The 21,254-nt window shown below is 38.4% G+C and overlaps 1 protein-coding gene across 2 annotated transcripts; it reads right to left on the bottom strand.

The window, feature by feature from the left end:
- Positions 1-455: 455 nt before the first annotated feature.
- gpam (glycerol-3-phosphate acyltransferase, mitochondrial) lies at positions 456-20,458 on the bottom strand. 2 transcript variants are annotated; one of them, XM_060857987.1, is made up of 21 exons: positions 20,300-20,458; positions 14,044-14,174; positions 13,549-13,668; positions 13,248-13,321; positions 12,763-12,876; positions 12,542-12,670; positions 12,354-12,453; positions 12,097-12,233; positions 11,906-12,005; positions 11,002-11,214; positions 10,219-10,332; positions 10,050-10,135; positions 9,842-9,957; positions 8,536-8,606; positions 8,121-8,385; positions 7,277-7,419; positions 6,607-6,684; positions 3,971-4,102; positions 3,144-3,333; positions 3,004-3,062; positions 456-2,851 (listed from the first exon to the last, which is right to left on the bottom strand). In XM_060857987.1, the coding sequence occupies exons 2-21, from the start codon at positions 14,140-14,142 to the stop codon at positions 2,735-2,737; spliced, it is 2,457 nt and encodes an 818-aa protein (XP_060713970.1). In that variant the 5' UTR covers positions 14,143-14,174; positions 20,300-20,458; the 3' UTR covers positions 456-2,734. The 2 variants fall into 2 exon arrangements, with proteins under 2 accessions (XP_060713970.1, XP_060713979.1); XM_060857996.1 differs by lacking the exon at positions 20,300-20,458 and adding an exon at positions 15,620-15,789.
- Between the last annotated feature and the right edge of the window lie 796 nt (positions 20,459-21,254).

The raw sequence follows: 21,254 nt of genomic DNA, 5'->3' as shown, positions 1-21,254 counted from the left end.
TTATTTTAAGAGCGTAATGCCTGACACTCCTACAGTTTCTATGAATGCACGACCTTTTTCTTTTTTTTTCTAAAGGTTAATAAAAGACGGTTCACGTGAAGGTTTCATACACACATTTTTTTTTAAACAAGACACTGGGGATTTCCACCAAGGCATGTCTCTACATGTCTAAGAAGCTTATGCAATACGCTTATCTCACATTTTAACAGCTCAATTGTCTTTAAAAAATGTTTTATTGTAATCAGAAATTAATAAAGTCTAATAAAACTGAATGACCTCAAGCAAGCTTCTTGAAACCTGCTCATGAAATTTAAAAACAATAGAAGAGTCTTCATAACCGTCTCTTATAAGGAAATTGAAAATCTGATGATTAGAAAATCAAAAATTGGCAGTTCTTCAGATTCAATAGCTAAGCGTGTAGTATAATAAAACAAAACACCAGGGAAAACCCCAGCTATTTCTCTACTGTTTAATTGATGATTATTTTGAAACCAAAATCTGTACATTTGAAAATGTTTTACAGGCATGAAAGATGAGTAGCAGTTTAGTTTTGATCAAATGTTTCACTCGACACTTCTGACACTGTATTTAACAATGCTTATTGATCAGATAGGATGTGAAGAATATTCAACATTATGAGCTGCTCAGCCCACTGGGGCTTAAAACATTTACTATGTTGTCACTTATGTTTCTAAATTTATAATACATTACTAGCTATGAATATTAACATTATAGAGCACAGCATTGTTCACTGGGGGAAATTTTTCAGCTTTTGTAAGGTTTTCACTTAGAATGTATAAGCAACTCTTCAGATATAATCATTTTTGCTCTGTTTAACAAGTATGTTTTGGCAAAAGTCTTACAATTTCTGTGCCGCGCCAAGCCAAAAAAGAAAAAAGAAAAGTCAGGCAAACAAGCATTTAACAGACATATAATTGTTTTTCATCTAAGCAGCCCATAAAGCATTTTAAAACATACGAATTATTTTTTTAGAATTAGGTACTGTACATATGCAGACAAATTGCCCTTTATACATTCCCAAGAATTTGTTCTGCTGCTTCACAAGAAACTCTCTCGATTACAAAAAGTTCACAGTACAGTAAAACCAAAAAATGATGTCATGCACACAAGTAACATACCACATTTTGCACATTCTTTAGGCATTTAAAAAACCACCAACTTTCAGTTTATTAGCTGCAGGATTCATTGCAGTAAATGAGAAAACAAAAACGTAGTGCACTAGACTAAAGAATATCAAAGGCATTCTTTATGAATATTAATTCATGAGTAAAATATTGTGACTGCCACAAACAAACCAATAAGATCAAAAAGACTGAAAATTAGGTGGAAGGATCCAGTGCTGTAGCTTATGATGTGTGTAATTATCAAGAAAACCTTTTGTTTTCAACCGTGATCAACGGGTGTTTTATAACAGAATCAGCAATGTGATACACGCACAGTAAAACAGTAAAAGCACCAACCTCAAAGGACTTTTTTAATTCCTAAAATGTAAATATTGTGTATGACAAAAAGGGATAAGCCTTTTTGGGTTCGAATACGCTACACAATAAGTCATTTTCTTAAGCTCCTGCAAATTTCACATAAAAAGTTAAAAAAAAAAAAAACATGATCTGAGTTATATTTTACATATCTATTAAAGTGCATTTCTTTCTAAATGCCTTCATATGTTGGGGGGAAAAAAACCAGGTATTTAGGTATTTTTATAATTTGTCCTGTTACAGTCTAACATTTAGTTATTAGTCAAACATTACCTCATTGTCATGACTCAGCTACATCTTACTTTCTGCTGCATAAAAAGTACCCAGCTTTATTTTTACAGAAGTAAAGCATTGGCTAAAACATCCTGTGGGAATTTGCTTAGACATACCACTACTAATAACACTACTACTGCTCATAACAAATCATGATATCTTTGATATTTTCTCCATTCAGCAAATGTATAAGAATATCCAAATTCTACATCTCTTCTGCCTTTTTACTGAATGTTTGTACTGTAACTCTTGTACCTTCAATTTGAAATAGAGCCTCTGTGTCTCGGGTCCAGCGTTTGAAGCAGTTTCCCAAAATTCAGACAATTATTTCATGCGATTATTACATGCCTACTTCTTCAGAGAAATATAGACCAAGGTTTAATCCGTGTCCTTTTCATGTCTCTAATTTAATGTGTGTAGGAAAAGGTAACAGTTCACAAGTCATCTACTTTTTTTTACCAGGGTTAAACAGAATTTTTTGTTAAATGGGTAAAATATTTATTTACATGTAAAGGAGAGTGAAATATAGGAGCTACACTTTCTATCTACAGGCTCCCCAGCAATTCTAGTCAGTTTAATGCCCTTAAAATGTATTATCTATGCCGGAGATCCTTGAAGTACACTGGTCTAGATTGAAGGCAACATGTATATAGAAAGTGACACATTCCTCTACTTTTCTAAGCTAAAAATAATGAAAAGGAACCCGAAAGCAAAAGCAAAACAAAAACCAGACAACAGTGATGATCACAGCTGTCTGAGTGGTTTTTCAGGGACTGAGTGACTTAGCTGCATATCCATCCTCATAGGTGTGAAGGAAATGAATTGCCTAAGTTAGGCTTGGCCCAGTCCTAGGTGTTTGCTGAAGGCACTTCTAGGTAAATCTTCCATAGAATAGCACCTTTTTGATATTTGTTGTAGCCTGTAGAAGCCCTTGAGTGAGATGGAGAAGTGAATTCGATGACTCACAGCAGGCAAAAGCCCAGGATGTATTGTATGAGCTTGTTCCTATTGGCCTGAGTTTGGAACGTAGGGCTCAGCTCCAGTTGACACACACCGTTCTCACAGCGCTCCTTCAGCACCTGTCACACAAACACAGTCTTTCCTTTATATTTACATCTCATTTATAAAAATCTATTTTTTTATTAAAAAATGTATATTTATTTTATAAAAATCTATCTAAAATTATTATTCAAATATATCCGTTTGTTTATTCATTTATTATTAATCTCACCGCCAGTTCCTTAAACGTTCTGACTGTATTTTTCACGAGGTAGTGTGTAGCACTTTCTCCTAACAAAGAAAGCAAAAGAAATTAGAGGAAAAAAGGTAGACATATAAACAGACAGTTTGTGCAGGCTGCTGGAGACTGACCATAAGCTGCCACCCCTTTCTCTGTGCGTGTGAGCAGGTATTTGAAGAGCTTCTGCGTGTACTCCCTCTCTGCCATGGGCGAGAGCAGGCTGTGTACAAATATGGCTGCCCCGCTGTAAGCTTCCAGCACAGGGCTGAGAACTCGCTGCATAAATGTGAAAAACTCCTGGTGTTCAGACGATGGGCTCACCTGCATAAACAGTTCCATTTTTAATGAAATATAATCACATCACTGCCATACCTCAAATTACATAATACACCCCTACCCCCAAAATATCATAGATTAGTCAGATATCTGATCACTTAAATGCTGATACAACTAGTATAAATAATTAACATTGGAATTTATTAATTTTTACATGTATATGTAAGCAACTTAAAACCATTTTAGAAATGATTACTACAGTATGCTGGACCTGCTACGCACGTTACTGCTGGAGGAAAAACTCAGTGTTACATGTTCACTCCCAAAACTCCCAGACTTAAGTCTGTGTTCATTGCTCAATGCATAATAGAAAGCTGGGCAGCAGGCTTTAACTGTGCTACATTACAATGCACATGACTGGTACACAAGTTTGTGGCAGCAGTTTGGAGGGAAATAAAGATGGTCAAGTGTCCACATACATTTGACCATACAGTGTGCAACAGGGCAAGAGCAGTGTGCAAAATGACTTACAATAATGGAAAGTCATACAGAAAAGACGAGAAAAAGATCACAGATTTTTTTGTTTTGTTATACAAGAATATTGTTGATTTATTTTTTAACATGCTTTTATTTGAATAAATACCAGTATAATACCAGTATTAGGCCATTTTCTGCAGTTTACCTTCAGATATCGGTCCCTTTGCTCCTCTCCAAAGTCACTGTCCTCATCTTCTTCATCACTCCTCCAGGACAGAGGCTCTGGGAACTTCTTAGGCCAGGGTTCCTCCGAGGGGCTCAGTTCCTCCTGATCAACCTGCACAACACCATGTAGATGTAAATCTCTCTGTTTATACTATAGTGTAAACAGTGTAAACCCCAGTATCTGGACATTCAGCCAATTTTCATAGACTATGACTAGACCCATCAGGCTGAATACCATTTGCATAAAGAATCAGTTCACTTCACTAATGAAATAAAAAGATTAAATTAAAAATACTATTGTATATGCCATCCACTTTATGAGGAACACAAGTACAACTGTGCAATCATGCAGTTATTTAAAGAGAATCATTTGTATCAGCAGTACAAAGCAAAAATATCATGAAGATAGAGGTCAAGAGTTCTCTGTATTTTTCTAAATTTTTCTCTGTTTCTCTCAATTTTTCTGTATTTATATTCTTAAATTGTGCAGAAATGAATCTGCAACCACTTTGCACCACGTTCCCCCAATTATCATCTCTTTCATGTGTTTCATACTGAACACCGCAAACCAGAGGTGGGAGTACAGTAATTCACACATGTGCGTCACAAGTAAAGTCTCAAGTCTTAACCTTCAAGTCTCAAGCAAGTCCGAGTCATTTTTTGTGCGTCAAGTCAAGTCAAGGCTTTATGTCAAGCAAGTCACTGGCAAGTCATACAGATGTTTGATGATTTAACTAAATGTATATATTAAACAAAGTTCTACAGTATTTATGGACTATGAGCTTTATTTGCAACAAAAATGATTATATGCATTTATTTTTAAAGGGTGTCCACATACAGGTGAGTTGTAAATACAATAAAAATCTAAAAATTAATACAAATCAAAACTACAAAGCCTAAGATGTAAATGTAACTGAAATAAGGCCAACATAAAAGCATGAAAAGTTTCAATATGCAATAAGTGAATTAACTATGGGGGGGGAGAGAGAGAGAGAGAGAGAGAGAGAGAGAGAGAGAGAGAGAGAGAGAGAGAGAGAGAGAGAGAGAGAGAGATGATTGGAGTGAGTGTAATTTATTAATTAGGGATAGTTCACCTAAAAATAAAAATTCTATCTTTTTCTCACCCTCGTGATGTTACAAACCTGAATACATTTCTTTGTTTTGATGAACACACATGTAGATATTTTAAGGAATGTTTGTAACCAAACCATTTATGAGCCCCATTCACTTCCATAGTGGGAAAAAAGAATACTATGGAAGTGATTGGGGCTCATGAATGGTTTGGATAAAAGAATTTTTTTTATTTTTGGGTGAACTATCCCTTTAAATTGAATGTGTGTGCGTGTGCATGCGAGACAAGAATATGGCTCTGCTTGCAACTCCGAAGTTTTTTATTTTATTATGTTTTTTATATATATGTGCATCCCCATAAACGATCCATACGCTTTTCACTCAAAGCCTAACACTGAAGACCAATTATAATTGCTATTGCAAAAAAGCTGACATTTCCACATAAACAGTGACCAACCATTTACACTACATTGCGCTTGCAAAAAATTAAATTTGATAGAACTTTGTCATTCCATTGTGAGCGATGTGGTCGCATACTGCTGTTCTTCTCTTCTCATCTTGCACAAAATCCCGGTACCCGAACTTAATTACTTTTGGTGTAGCGCCTTCCATGTTTCGTCACGACTGTTAAGGTTTATTAGTTAGTGCGCGCGCTCCCTCTGCTTGCCTGCTGCATCACGTGGTTAGATTACGCTCTTGCGTGCGTTCAAAAACAGATTTAAAAACAAAATAGACAAAAAAAGATAAAACAAAAAACAAGTTATTTCGAGTCATTTAACTCAAGTCCGAGTCAAGTCTCAACTCATGAATGTCAAATCAAAGTCAAGTCGAGTCTTTTTTTAATATTTGTCAAGCAAGTTTCAAGTCTCAAATTTGCGACTTAAGTCCGACTCGAGTCAACTCATATGACTCGAGTCCCCCATCTCTGCCGCAAACTAACATAAATAGAAAGCAACTACAAAGATGATTGCTGCAGCACTATTTTACATCCCATTAATTCTTACTAAATAAAGTCAAACATAGCAAGGAATTAACAAAACCTTAATTATTAATGAATATTTAGAAAAGCCTATTAAAGTGAACTTCTTTTACTTTGTAATGTCAGTACCAGTACTTTACAATCAAAGCTGCTCATAGTGAACCAGTCACCATAACACACACACACACACACACACTGGTATTACTGTTTAACTGCAATATTAACAATAACAAAGTATTTTAAACAACACATGTGCAATAACAGAAATTTTAATACAGTTAAATATTACCTGTGTGCAATATGTCTGTTAGCGTAACTAATTACTCGTGGTGTCTTTTTTCTTCTTTGTATTTATACATTGTGTTGTGTATATACTGTATACTATATTACGTCTTTATTCTTTTATATATATATATATATATATTCTTTCTTTTTCTTTGCTGCTGTAACAGAGAAATTTCCCCACTGTGGGACAAATGAAGGTATATATCTTTTCTTACCAACATTACAGGACTGAGAGGAAAAGAGCAAAGAAAAGGGAAAACTGAGCAAGAAAAAGTTCTTACCTCGGCAACAATAAGCACTCCATACTGGATCAGTCTGGTCACAGCATCATGGAACACCTGGTAGACAGTCTGACACGGCTTTGAACAACAGAGAGAAAAGCAAGCAGAATATGATACAAAAATCACACACCAGACTTGCTAAAAGGACCGACAGAGCAAACATATGATTATCATTACTTCTACTCTAAACATAAAGTTTCAATCAGGGACCAAAGTCTAGGAGTAGCTCTTACCTGGACTTTTTAGCAAAAACTCATCAAAATTTGTGAAACATGTCATTGTCCATAACAACACCTTCCTTTCCTATAAGTAAAAGTTGTTTTTTTTACTCTTTTACTCACTAGCTTTTTAAGGAGAGACTTGAAGATGCACACATTTTGATTATGGCCCACATTTTTTTGTAGTACTCATTAATTAATAATTAACAGAAGACCACTAACATACGGACATATTTATTTCTTTTAAAAAAAATGCCTTTTTTCTCTGACATTGGTTTTGGGTAAAACAAGTATTATTTTTATTAATTTACTGTTCATGCATACATGATTAGCATTTACTGCAAACATGTATTGGGGGTGGCTTCACTGAAATATGTTTCTGTGCCAGGAAAGGACAGGAAACAACTTATTGCAAAACTACTTAAGGTTCTGTTATGTGATAAAGCACTTACCATGGTAACCATCACCTCATTGGAGAGGAAGTGGGAGAGTCCTGCTGCACGGCAAATGAGTCTCTCTTGACTCAGCAGAGTGGACGATGTGCCGAGTTCACCTTCTGTGACCTGCTCCCTCAGCATGGCCAGAGCACTGCAAGCTAACACAATATAACATCCACACATAAAACCCATTATACATGTGTAACTAGTGTAGAAAGCCAAAAATACCCATTACATAATGTATGTGTTCCAATGTAAAGATGTTTCCACATGGTTGTGAAAGAAAGGGTACAATAAAACCCGAAAAGGCTTTAAGAGGGTTTCCAGTAGGCAGGTGAAAGATCAAAAGTATCAATTGTCACTGCTAGAAATACATGTTCCATCTAGGGATGATGACCCTCTTTTAGAGAGTTGTGGTCTGACTTACAAGAAAGGTGCAAAAAAAAAAAACCACAAAGGGGCACGACGGTATCAAAATGTGTGACTCATTAGCGCCATCTTGGGACAGTGAGTAACTTTTAGATAAGTAATGCTTTAGGGAATCTTTTTCTTCAGTGCAGATCTCTAACATTAAATAAAACCTCATGCGCAGGTTCCCTTGTCCTTCAGGTGAATTCGTCCCCATTCTGCACGTATTAATGTTTTCACTGCTCTAACACACCCACTTAATTTCTGGAAAGATGATTAATCTGATGATTAGTGGCATCAGACGCATGGAAGTAGTGAAAACTTTAAAATCTGAAGAACAGGATGAACTCCACGGTTAGGGGGTACCTTATGTAAACTGCACCATGACCACAGTCACGTTTTCAGGTTGCACTGGATATAACTGTATCTCTAGGTGCCCAAGACAACATACCTATGATGGCATCAGCAATGAAGACGTGGAAGAGGCCGTTGCTGTAGAAGTTGAGCTCAAAGAGTGCTGGCACAGTGTTGCTTGGTGCAATGATAAACTCTGTGTTCCTGTTAGTGCTGGTCACATTCACACAGTTTCCCAGCAGGTTGATCGCATGCATCACCACATCCTCAGAGTTCCCCGAGAAACCAAGGTCAAAGTCCCGCGAAAGGATCTCTTCCTTCATGTTGAAGAAGTCCTCCACCAGCTTGGACAACAGCACACCCTTTAAAGAAAAGTGATGCTCCATTAGCACTGACAAAACTAGCCAAATTATCATGTATTATAGATATATATATATTAACTATTATCACTTTATTACAGAGTTAAATAAGGAGGATTTGGCTGACAGAGGGTTGGGAATCTGAGCCCTCACCTGTCTGTGTCTGTACAGCAGGAGACAGGCCACGATGTTAGTAGACATAATTGCTGACGACTTGTTGGCGGCTGTGACGAAGTAAAACAATTCAAAGTCACACGAGTGAAATCTATTAGGATTTCTGTTTATTTCAATACACTTTTCCTCCTATTTTATTTGTATTATCAATGAAATTTTTAACACTCAAAAATAACTTTGATGACTCTAAAATGTATTGCCAAAAAAAAGGACAGGGGGAAAAAAAAATCTGGAGCTTATATATAGTCATATGCAAAAGTTTAGGAACCCCACACAATTTCCATGATTTTCATTTATATATATTTGGGTGTTTGGATCAGCAATTTCATTTTGATCTATCAAATAACTGAAGGACACAAAACTGAAAGTTCAGTAGTGAAATGAGGTTTATTGGATTAACAGAAAATGTGCAATATGCATCAAAATGAAATTAGACAGGTGCATAGGAAATTCACCGCTCAAAATCGACTCTGGCATTTATGCAGAGGAACAAGTACAATATTCTGGAATGGCCATCCCAGTCCCCAGACTTGAATATCATTGAACATCTGTGGGGTGATCTGAAGCGGTGATTTGATGCTCGGCAACCATCAAACCTAACAAAACTGGAGATGTTTTGTAAGGAGGAATGGTCCAAAATACATTCATCCAGAATCCAGACACTCATTACAGGCTATAGGAAGCGTCTATAGGCTGTTATTTCTGCTAAAGAAGGCTCTACTAAAATATCCATGTGATTTTTCTGTTGGGGTGCCCAAATTTATGCACCTGTCTAAATTCGTTTTGATGCATATTGCGCATTTACTGTTAATCCAATAAACCTCATTTCACTACTGAAATATTACTGTGTCCTTCAGTTATTTGATAGATCAAAATGAAATTGCTGATCCAAACACCCAACTGTTTATAAATGAAAAAAGAAATTGTCAGGGGTTCCTAAACTTTTGCAAACGACTGTAAAGGTTTACTTCATCATAACGATTTATGATTTAACGATTTAATTCAGAGTCGCCGCAATGAAAGCAGGATCATGTTGAGTTTATATAAAATATTTTCATATAAGCTGGCATTCTCCCCTTTACCAAATACATTGACCCATTGTCCTTATAAAAAAGCAACACTGGCTGAGTACATTCAACACACAAGGGAATGTGATTGGCTGTGAGCACACCACCACAGGGAGGATTGCGCGTCCGCTAATAACCCCTAAATTCGGTCAGCCAAGTCTGTAGAGAAAAGTCTTTAGAGAAGGCTGGGAGACTGCGAGCTTTTCGAGCACTCTTACTGAAGAGAATGTGCTTGGCCAGGTTAGAGATGACCTGCCTTCTCCAGGGCTCGTCAGACAGCTCTCGGGAATCCGGGTGTTCTTCTTCTTCTCTATTAAACACGGCCTCATCGGGTCTGTACAAAAAACACATCTTTCACAATAAGAGAAACGTCTAAGCTTAAACAAATAACAAAATACAAGCAATGTATGAATGAGAAGGTTGTACCGAGCTGCAATGATGGTAGGGATGAGGATCTGCTCTAGAGTCAGCGGAGCAGGTAGATTTCGACTTCGCTGCGTGTCAAGATACTCCTACAGAGTAAAAGTGAGGGAAAAAGACATTTGGAACATGGAGGACAGAATAATGGTATGGGAGAGATGGAAAGTTTTCTGACCTTGAGAGAGAAAGGCTGAGTGAAGTCCACACGCACACAGCCATAGTTCTTCCGGAGCATTCTCCACACGCCACAGGCCACTCCCCATAGGCTCTCATTCTTCTTGGGCTTTCCCTACACACACACACACACACACACACACACACACACACACACACACAGACAGACAGAGCACAAAAAATGATACTATAACATGCCTGCAACTTTTACACTGAACATGTCTGAAGTATAAAAGACCAATTTAGAGTTTAACAGAATTTTATAAATATTCTGAATAATCTCAATCACCATAATATATACATAATTATATACAAAAATTGCATTAACTGTCCAACAAAGCAAACTAAAAAAGTTTCCTAAATTTTGGCTCGCTAAGAAACATTACACATTCTGACTGGAAACCCAACTGAGGATTGGAAAGGGTTAAAGATCTGTGCCCCTCTTTGTCTCTTAGGCTTTTTTCCCTTACCAAAGCACTCATTTCCTTCTTTTATTCTAATAGATTAGGCAATTTGTCCATTTGAGAGAGATGACAACTTTGAGGATGTATATAGAGAGTGTATTTTAAATGATAAATGGTGATAAAATGTTATAGTGTCCCCTGATATGGCTGTTGCATTGCTGTCAGTCTATTTTCTATCCTCAGGCAGTCAGCCACATTACACTACGTTTTGCTGTGGGCTCGTGTTTTCCAAAGAATGATTTTATGATTAAGAGCTTTTTTAATTAACGACAGCTGTTAATAAAATGTATTTTAGGTTCATTGCAGATTCTGACTCTTACCAGCTGCTCGCTGTTGTAGTTGCCCTCAATAATGCGATCGTAGGAGATGCCAATGGGCACGATGAGCACGTCTGGAATGACACCGGAACACAGGGTCTCCACCACGAAGGACAGTATGCCAGCATGAGCTGGAGACGGCTTTCCGCTGCGTGAACGTGTGCCCTCTAAATAAACCTCCAAAAACTGCTTCTGCTGCAAAAACTCCTCTATGTACTAGCAAAGAAAACAGCAGCAGAGAGAAGCACGATTAAATTACAATACCTTCAGCCCTTAATTAACTTCCACAAAAAAAAAGAAAAAGAAAATATTTTTTTACGGAGCCAAAAATGCTGACATTTAGATCAAACACGGCTCAAACTGTGTGACTAAAACTGTGACTATAAACACCTAAGGATGACTTTCACATTTTCACTTTAATGCAGAACAACGACATTAACAGTAGTCCATTAAATACAATCAAGCATTCCGTTGAGTTTTTTTTTTCTCTCCTTCTCCCACACAGTTTTGAAATTCACTTCAGTTTTTTTGCCTTGTTATTACTATTATTATTGTGTCATAAAGGAAAATATAAATAGGAAAATATTTATTCTGAGCCAGTTATTTCAACAATATTAAAAGAGTCACAAACACTGACAAATGTAAAAGGAGCCAGACTCTGGGGGTGGTGGAATCCAAAAAAGGGATTTAAGTATTTTTTTTATTTATTTAGGATTTTATATAAATTTAAATACCCCACCCAAGTAAGACTCACTTGAGTTGACACATAGGGAATAAGAGGTTTATCCACTCATAAGGTGTAATTATTGAGGGGGAAAAACCTAAATCTTAAAAGTGATTATATTTGTACAGATGTCAACACAATTAGGGATGAAAAATAACAACTAAAGCGCATTTATCTAGTTACCGCATGTAACAGAGCTCTATAAAGAACATCTTTCTTTCCGTCTGCGGTCTCATCCATTTTACGGCGAATAAAGAATCCTCCCAGTTTGCGAATCAATGTGCTAGAGGAAAAACATCATAAAAAAAAGAACATCAGCAAAATGGTACATTTCAGTACCGTCACACAAATAAGTTGTTATAAATGTCCCTCACCTGAAGATAGGGATGTTGAGATTGTTGCCAGCTGCAATGTGCGGGGCTTTGATGTTGTGACAGAAAAGGATGAAGGTAATGAGAAGATAGTCAATGTGAGACTTGTGCACAGGCAGGAAGACTAGTGGAGCATTGTACTGAAACACACACAGGAAAAAAAACACATGGTACGAATGTGTAATCTGATGTCAAAAAGATCACTTAGAAGGAGATTAGAAATATCGTTTTTTTTATAAAGCTTTTTAAGCTCTAAATACCTCAGTTGCAGCTTTCTTCACCATCTCCAGCTGTCCTTTGTGGATCTGGATGCTCCAGAAGAAGCCATTAAACAGCTTCAACAATGTCCATCCTGTCAACCTATATCGGTTGAACAATTCAAATTTTACAAACCAGACAAATTACTCTGAAGGTTTAGGTCTAATCGGATTAGTAGAAGTAGACAAACCTGATGAGGCTAGGCGAGATGTTGGCTACCATTTCTTGCAGGAAGCCTCTGGCCTTACGCCTCACTTTGTTAACAGCCTTCTGGTCTGTTCTAGTCTCTGATGCCACCTCCTCTATAGCGCTCTGCACCCTGTCACGAGAACACGGTGACTCTGGACGTCCTTTTCAATGTTACACTCTACATCACACAAAAACTACTATACTACTATAATCAGTTCCTGCCTGGTGTTGTTGAGGACGTTGTCTACCACGTTGCGGGCGAACATGTCTTTATTTACATCCCTCTCCAGGACAAACAGCACATAGCTGAGTCTCCGGGCCAGCCAGCCTCGGTGTCTGTGTGCAAACACATGTAACAGTTAGAGAGCTACAGAAAGTTATATGTACAATACAAAACTCTCAACCTGCAACCCATAGTCCAATCATCACATCTGTGTCACTACACGACACGAACCATGTTTCTCTTTGTGGTAGGAAAAACCTACAGCCTACAGCTGGTGTTTGTCACAGGAGCTGGACTGGAAGGATCCATTAACAAGCATGGTTAAAAATGAATGTCACTGGTTTCCACTCCTTCACCTGCTGTTTTCCATTGGAGTCCGATGCATATACTTAGACTGACTTAAGTGGCTTCGGTAATGTGAACCTGGGGAGACATACTTGAATGAGTACCAAAAAACGGGTCATAGTATTACAGGACTGTTTACCTTGTGTGTGTCTCATTGATGTAAATTACATTGCGAAGTCCTAATGAAGGAATGCTGGAGTTAAAAAGTCTCCCCTGAAACAAAAACATGTAGAAGATGAGTGGAAATATTGTAGAAATTCCTTCCTGATAAGCATTATTCTTATTTGTGGTGAGGCTGGCATGTAATTTACTTAGCACAAGGGTAATTTCACAAGAGGCAGTGGTTAACTAATACATGCAGTATGTTACTATTTATTAAAAACGTTTGATATTAATCAAATTTATTTGAAATATTTTGCATTCAAAAGGAGTAAGCTAACCTGACTCTGGGGTGTGCAGGAGTGACAGCATCTTCCTACGAATGGCCGTTTCCGGTTCAGAAGGCCGTCCTTCCATGTGCTGCTCAGAGAGTGCAGGACAGATGGGCTGCAGCTCCGATCCTTTAAACAGAGCACATAGAGAATACTAAACTATACTCCATGAAGAGAATCTGTGAATAAAAACATCCAAATACTTATTGTGTATATGGATGATATAAAACCATCTAGTTCAAGTTTTATGCACTGCCATTTATATTAAACCTTCGAACTGTGTAATTAATGATGTTATAATTTAACACTCTGGTCCTTTCCATGATGGTTTTCATGTACAGTGCATATTATGAAATAAATAAATAGTCCAAGAGCCCAGTACGGCACCTGAGGTGAAGATGACCTACTAACCAAATAAACCTTGCAATACTGCCATGATCAAAATGTCCTGATAAAAGAAACGGCAGACAGTATTTCTTGCCCGTTCTCAGCAGTGTCATTTACCTGCTCCTCACAGGGATGTTTAAGACGGCTGACTGTGTGGTCAGGACTGCTAGCCAACAGCACGCTGTCCTGACCTCCCAGTACCATGTTGATTTCCATTCTTTCACCTTCACACCACACACGCTATAAACCTGGGGGTGGGGGAAACAAGCACAAAATGGATAGTGAATGCTTTCAGACTGCACAACACACACGAGCTGAGTAATATGGATTTAACAGACAGATGATCCCCGTGATTTTAACCTACTGGAGAAACGTGCTGTGGACAGCAGAACAAGAAACACACGTCCTGCTTAAACATTTTAGACATTTAAAGAATGCCGTTTTTCATGTTACAAGACGACAATGTTAATTACCAGATCTGCTTCAAGCAGTTGAGAATACACAAAAGGGGAAAAAAAGAAGAAAAATATTTTAAAATGCAACTTTTAATTTTGTTAATAATAAATGATCAAACAATACTATTGTTATCAGAGTATGTTACTTTTGGAAAGATATTTCAAATATAGATGACTGTGTATTACTGAAATTTTTATTTTAAAAAATACTCGTAAAATACTCGTATAGTTTCACAAGCCACTTCTAGCTTTCATCACTAAATGTGACCAAGAACCACCTTTACAAGAAAACTGCACTCAACTGCAAACCACACAACATCATTTACCCCACCTAAAATCTTCAGTCATAGTGCTATGAACTTTTACTCCAAAACAAGTCTATTGTATCTCATTATTCAAAAGTTTGTGTTGTTGGATTTCAAATCTGATTAGATTTTACACATTATGACAAAAACTATTTAGTGTTTGACTCATATTACTGTAAAATATAACAACAATGCTGTAGTATAAATACAACACTAAGGTATAATCACAACATATCAAAAACATTTTCTAAGTAAGATTAAATATTCTGTTAATTTCCACAAGAATCAACACTAAGCATACACAGCTGTACTAAAAGCTCATATGAGAGTCATCAGTTTGTGCCCTCTCCACTGGGGTCAAGTCAAACAGAAAGACTACCCGAGAAAACACAGAGCTGAATGTAAATGAGAAGGTGAAGTTCATGTGCAGAAAAGGCGTCTCCTCTTACAGAAAACTCTGCATGGCCTGCAGCTACACTATCCTGCTGATTCATTAAGCTGTACATGAGAGGCATCAGGTTATAGAGCTAAAACATCACACCCAGAATAAAAGCTGACTTATAATCAGACAAATGCTGATTATTATCAGACAAATTCCCAGATAAAATCTACACAGAGTAGCCAGTGCCAGTTGGTCTCGCTGGAATCACACTTTCCTAGGGGGGTCACCTACAGTATAACTTTCCATTTGATCATAAAGACTCAATAGTTTCTTTCCTTTTACAGAGTATGTAATGGAAAGAAAACAAACTATTCAAAATAATTTACCGCACATAAAATGTGGTGACTTTTCCTATCAGAATGAAAACCATTAGCTCATCACACACTTCCTTTGTGAGAAATCAGTCCCTTGTAAAACTGATTCAGTTTCTGTTCTTGATTGCAATGTCAGTTTCCATCTAAAGAATTACATTGACACCAATAAATACTTACACATTATTGCTCATGGGTGACTCCTCAAAAGATGCTTCAAAATTTTAGTTAAAAATGTAATCAGTGCAGCTGACAACTCCTTGACCACTGTAAAGTAATTAAATCCAAAAAAGTGTGTACTTCAGAGTTAAAATAGGTCTTTGAGGAAGATTGTTTCCAACCAACTCAAAGCAAGAGTCAGCAAAGGCTAAACAAGGCTACAGAAAGAGATAAAGAGATAGAGATAGAGAGAGAGAGAGAGATATAGAGACAGAGAGAGAGAGAGATAGAGACAGAGAGAGAGAGAGAGAGAGAGAGAGAGAGAGAGAGAGAGAGAGTGTGTGTGAGAGAGAGAGAGAGAGAAATAGAGACAGAGAGAGAGAGATAGAGACAGAGAGAGAGAGAGAGAGAGAGAGAGAGAGAGAGAGAGAGAGAGAGAGAGAGTGTGTGTGAGAGAGAGAGAGAAATAGAGACAGAGAGAGAGAGAGAGAGAGAGAGAGAGAGAGAGAGTGTGTGTGAGAGAGAGAGAGAGAAATAGAGACAGAGAGAGAGATAGAGACAGAGAGAGAGAGAGAGAGAGAGAGAGTGTGTGTGAGAGAGAGAGAGAGAAATAGAGACAGAGAGAGAGAGAGAGAGAGAGAGAGAGTGTGTGTGAGAGAGAGAGAGAGAGAAATAGAGACAGAGAGAGAGATAGAGACAGAGAGAGAGAGTGTGTGTGAGAGAGAGAGAAATAGAGACAGAGAGAGAGAGAGAGAGAGAGAGAGAGAGAGAGAGAGAGAGAGAGAGAGAGAGTGTGAGAGAGAGAGAGAGAAATAGAGACAGAGAGAGAGAGAGAGAGAGAGAGAGAGAGAGAGAGAGAGAGAGAGAGTGAGAGAGAGAGAGAGAAATAGAGACAGAGAGAGAGAGAGAGAGAGAGAGAGAGAGAGAGAGAAATAGAGACAGAGAGAGAGAGAGAGAGAGAGAGAGAGAGACAGAGAGAGAGAGAGAGAGAGAGAGAGAGAGAGAGAGAGAAAGAGACAGAGACAGTCCAGCACTTGGTCACATCACACCACCAGAACCTGAGTTCATTGAACTCTACACTGTCTGAGTTTATTCCTGCCAACAGCTGACCAGCACGCTGATGAGGTGCAAAAAAAAAAAATGCACTGGATTCTGGCTGAGTGTCAGATCCTGCAGTAAAAAACAATCCTGAAAGAACAGCCAGTGCGATTAATGACCTGAGTGTACGGGAACAGCAACTTTAATTAGGTTTTCCACAAGCAACATAAGACACATTGGGTCTCTGGTGACACTGTCAGTAGGGGTTTTACCAAGATACTGTTCGGGTTGGAAAAGAAATCAGCTAAGATTTTATATAGTTTCACTGACTAAAATCATAGGTATATTATTGGTTATTGGTAATTTAGATCCTTAAACCACCCTGACAGAATGTGTTTATTGGTCAGGACCTAATTACAATCTTTTCCTCTGTCTTTGTCTTGTTCATACGATGAGTATTTCACTGAATTTGCCCAGACTGAAACAGACAAAGGTGAATACGGACAGTAGAGGCTTGTGACTTGTAGAAAAGTTACAATGAGATTGATGTTTAATGCTTTGCCTTTAACTGTATTTCTATGATCGGGTTCTGTCCCCAAAAAAACAGCGTATTGTCCACTGAAGATCATGTATTTTGTGAAGCATTCATGAAAACCTTACAGGGGAAATGATACGCTGATGTGAGATTATACATGATTAAACTTAGCTGAAGGCATATAGGAATATACTCAACTGATTAACTGATACTAATTAAACAAATGATTAATAATACTGTGAATCAAGTAGAGGGGGGCACGGTGGCTTAGTGGTTAGCACGTTCGCCTCACACCTCCAGGGTCGGGGTTCGATTCCCGCCTCCACCTTGTGTGTGTGGAGTTTGCATGTTCTCCCCGTGCCTCGGGGGTTTCCTCCGGGTACTCCGGTTTCCTCCCTCAGTCCAAAGACATGCATGGTAGGTTGATTGGCATCTCTGGAAAATTGTCCCTAGTGTGTGATTGCGTGAGTGAATGAGAGTGTGTGTGTGTGTGCCCTGCGATGGGTTGGCACTCCGTCCAGGGTGTATCCTGCCTTGATGCCCGATGACGCCTGAGATAGGCACAGGCTCCCCGTGACCCGAGGTAGTTCAGATAAGCGGTAGAAGATGAATGAATGAATCAATGTAGTTGATTATTAGTAATAACATATCACTTAGAGATTTGGTTACAGATTAATGATTAGTAAAATTTTGTGTATTGTCCCAGGGACAAAAGGAGAGAATTGTGGTGGAAATTTCTAATCTAAAGATAAGGCCTTGTCCTTCTATGCTTTTACCTTGTGTCACTACAGATACAAGGTAAAAGCAGTTAAAAGCAGATACAAGTAAAGAAGATATGTAAAAGCAAAACATCATAAGTCATTGGCTCAAAATCACCGCATGCTCATCTCCTGATCAAGCTAATCTGGACCGGGCCAAGGTCTGCTAGAAGGCCTACTAGAAGATTTACTGGATGTTGTTTATGCCTAATTCCCGACAACTCGTCTCCGGTCCATACTGCCCTTGTCATAATCTTAAGAAAAGGGCAGTAGGGACCGGAGAGGAGTTCGAGAAGTCGGGAAGGAGGAGTCGGGAATTAGTCATATCTTCTTTACTTGAGTTCTGCCTATAAAATCTTGATGTAATCAATGATGGTGGCCCTTCATCTCTCATGCTATATGCGGAGTGTTGGGTCCTGCTGCGCAGCTGAGCACAATAAATTGTGAAACCTTTTTTACTCTTGCCCGTGTCTACCAGTGTGATATTTTATACTTTAAATCTCTCTAACCTCAGAACTTCCACGACAGTTTAAAACAAAATTTGGCCATTTGTGGTTTAATACTCTCTCACTCTCTCTCACTCACTCATTTTCTACCGCTTATCCGAACTACCTCGGGTCACGGGCAGCCTGTGCCTATCTCAGGCGTCATCGGGCATCAAGGCAGGATACACCCTGGACGGAGTGCCAACCCATCGCATGGAACACACACACTCTCATTCACTCACGCAATCACACACTACGGACAATTTTTCCAGAGATGCCAATCAACCTACCATGCATGTCTTTGGACCGGGGGAGGAAACCGGAGTACACGGAGGAAACCCCTGAGGCACGGGGAGAACATGCAAACTCCACACACACAAGGCGGGGGCGGGAATCGAACCCTCAACCCTGGAGGAGTGAGGCGAATGTGCTAACCACTAAGCCACAGTGCCCCCCTGTGGTTTAATACTAGACTACAAATCATTCCAAAGGCTAAAAGTTAATCATTAATAATCCTAAGGTTGATAATTATAAATCATATTTCCAGTAAAATTTTGTAATGATGCTTTATGATGTTATTTAGCATTGTATTATGTATAATTTATTGTGCCTACCAATTAATTATGCAACGTAGCTACCAATTAATTAAGCAATCAGCATGATATTCATTTGGGTACACGGGTATGCTTGTGCATTTATTCAGTCTCGTGTCCACTGTATCCCAGTCAGGGTCACAGACGTGGATCCACACAACACTGAAATATGACTTCAGCATAGCCAATCCTCATCCTACATGATGATTTTGGGTGATGGGAAGAAACCAAAGAAAGCATGCACTAAAAAGGGAGAACATACAGAGAAACTTTTCCCTCAGTAACCTGAGCTCTGTATTGAACTGAGGATGCTGGAGCTGAGACAGCAACACTAGAGAAGTTCTGGAGATGTCTTCTACAACGACATACTGTACATAATCTTAGCCAGTCCATGAGCCAGTGGGATAATCCAGCCTGCAATCTGTTTATGTGACCTGTACTCCAACATCGTTGAAGCGGTTTCCAAATCTGAGTTAACCAGTAAGCCATGGATCAGCCATGACTGAAACTGGATCCTCCATTGAAATAAATATACCTTCTGAACCATGTGTAGTACAAGCAATTTAAATATATAGAGTCTCTCATCATAGTGAGACAAAAATGCATGCTCAGATTACCTACACATAGTGTTACGTGTAGTAAAACTGCATTATATCCATTACAGAAACAGTGCAGTGTGCATTAACACCAGCGTCCACATCTCTACTGCTGTACATGCTGATAAAGGATGCGAGTCGGCTCTTTGAGTCGACTCTTTAGGAAAACGAGTACACGAGACGTTTTTTTTTCCTTCTTTCTTTTTTCCTAGATGAAAGCAATGTCCTTATTTATTCATATATCTTCAGTAACTGTTTAAATGCCGTGCTATTTTGTGAATTAGAAGATAGGGTCGTGTAGGTTCCATTACATTTCAGTCAGTCAGCCAACGAACAACACTATAATATCGCAAACGAGTCGGTTCTAATTTATGTCGTGATTCGAATGAACCGACTCACATCACTAAAAAGGACCGAAATTTCCATCCTTACTGTATGACTGGTGTGATAAACACGTGTTCTGTAAGTTATTGTGTATTTCAGTAAAGCGTGATGACAAATACGTTGTTATAACGTTTAAGAAAGACATGGAAGTGAAACTCGACACTAATCCGACTCCATAGCAGGTTAGCACTGTGAAACAGAGCTAGCGTGAACACAGGCTAAACGCACTAGCTTGCTAACCTCCTGCACTGACAAGAGAATACAAACAAAGATGAAAAATGAATACGGGCCAAAAAATGCCGTTTGTCTTACCGTAAAAATGTCTATGTTGTAGCAGACATCTTTGTTTGTTTTTCTTAAAGAACCTTGAGCTGGACGTGAACCTGTGTTGTCCTTGAACACACCGGTATCACAGTTCACTACTCTCTGACAATGTGTTCCTGGTTACCGCATCGTGTCTTTCGTGTTCATTACCACCAGATGGCGCAATTTTATCGACACGTTACACCAACACGCCTCATTCAAGTTAGCCGATATAGATGAATGCACCAAATCGACATCGGCCACAAGAGGGCGCTAACTTACACGCGGTTAAATAAATAAGCCCCTAAGGAGCATCGTTTTGTGTGGAAGTCGTTTTTAAAATGTCTGGATTATAAATGGTCTGTGAAATATCTCAGTCACGTCCACTTTTACCCCGTGTAGCAGAGCAATTTGGAGCTAGTGCTCAGAAACTGCATTATCTATGGACAATGTAAACAATAATAGTCAGCTCATGATTAGCTGTGTTGTTTTCACCCTAGTTCAAGTGCAGTAAAATATTATAAGAAGAAAAGTTAATGTGCCTAAGTGTGTGTGAGTGTGTGTGTGTGTGTGTGTGAGAGAAATAACAACATGCTAGCAAATATTCTACAGATGAATAGCTAGCTAACAAAGGCTATTAAACAAAGGCTATTATCACAGTGAAAATAGTTGTTAGAGTTGTTTTTTTTATGTCAGACACATGCACTGTAAAAAATAAAAATAAATAAATAAATAAATAAATCAAAGCCCAATTATTTTATTTATTCAGATGCATCCTGCATTTCATTCAAACTAATCCCACACACATCCGAGCATCCCAGGGGCCCGAGATTACATAACATGTTCAAACCAACTGGCAGTCTGAACACCTGGAAGGCACCAAGTTTTGATGTGTACTGTAATGGTAGATCTCCCTGAGCTCTGGTGCTTAGAGTTGATCTGATCTGTATCTGCCACAGTGGTT

The sequence above is a fragment of the Tachysurus vachellii genome, chromosome 2 (assembly GCF_030014155.1).
Source record: "Tachysurus vachellii isolate PV-2020 chromosome 2, HZAU_Pvac_v1, whole genome shotgun sequence".
NCBI classification, from domain to species: Eukaryota; Metazoa; Chordata; class Actinopteri; order Siluriformes; family Bagridae; genus Tachysurus; species Tachysurus vachellii.
This window is presented reverse-complemented; position numbering and strand designations above follow the sequence as displayed.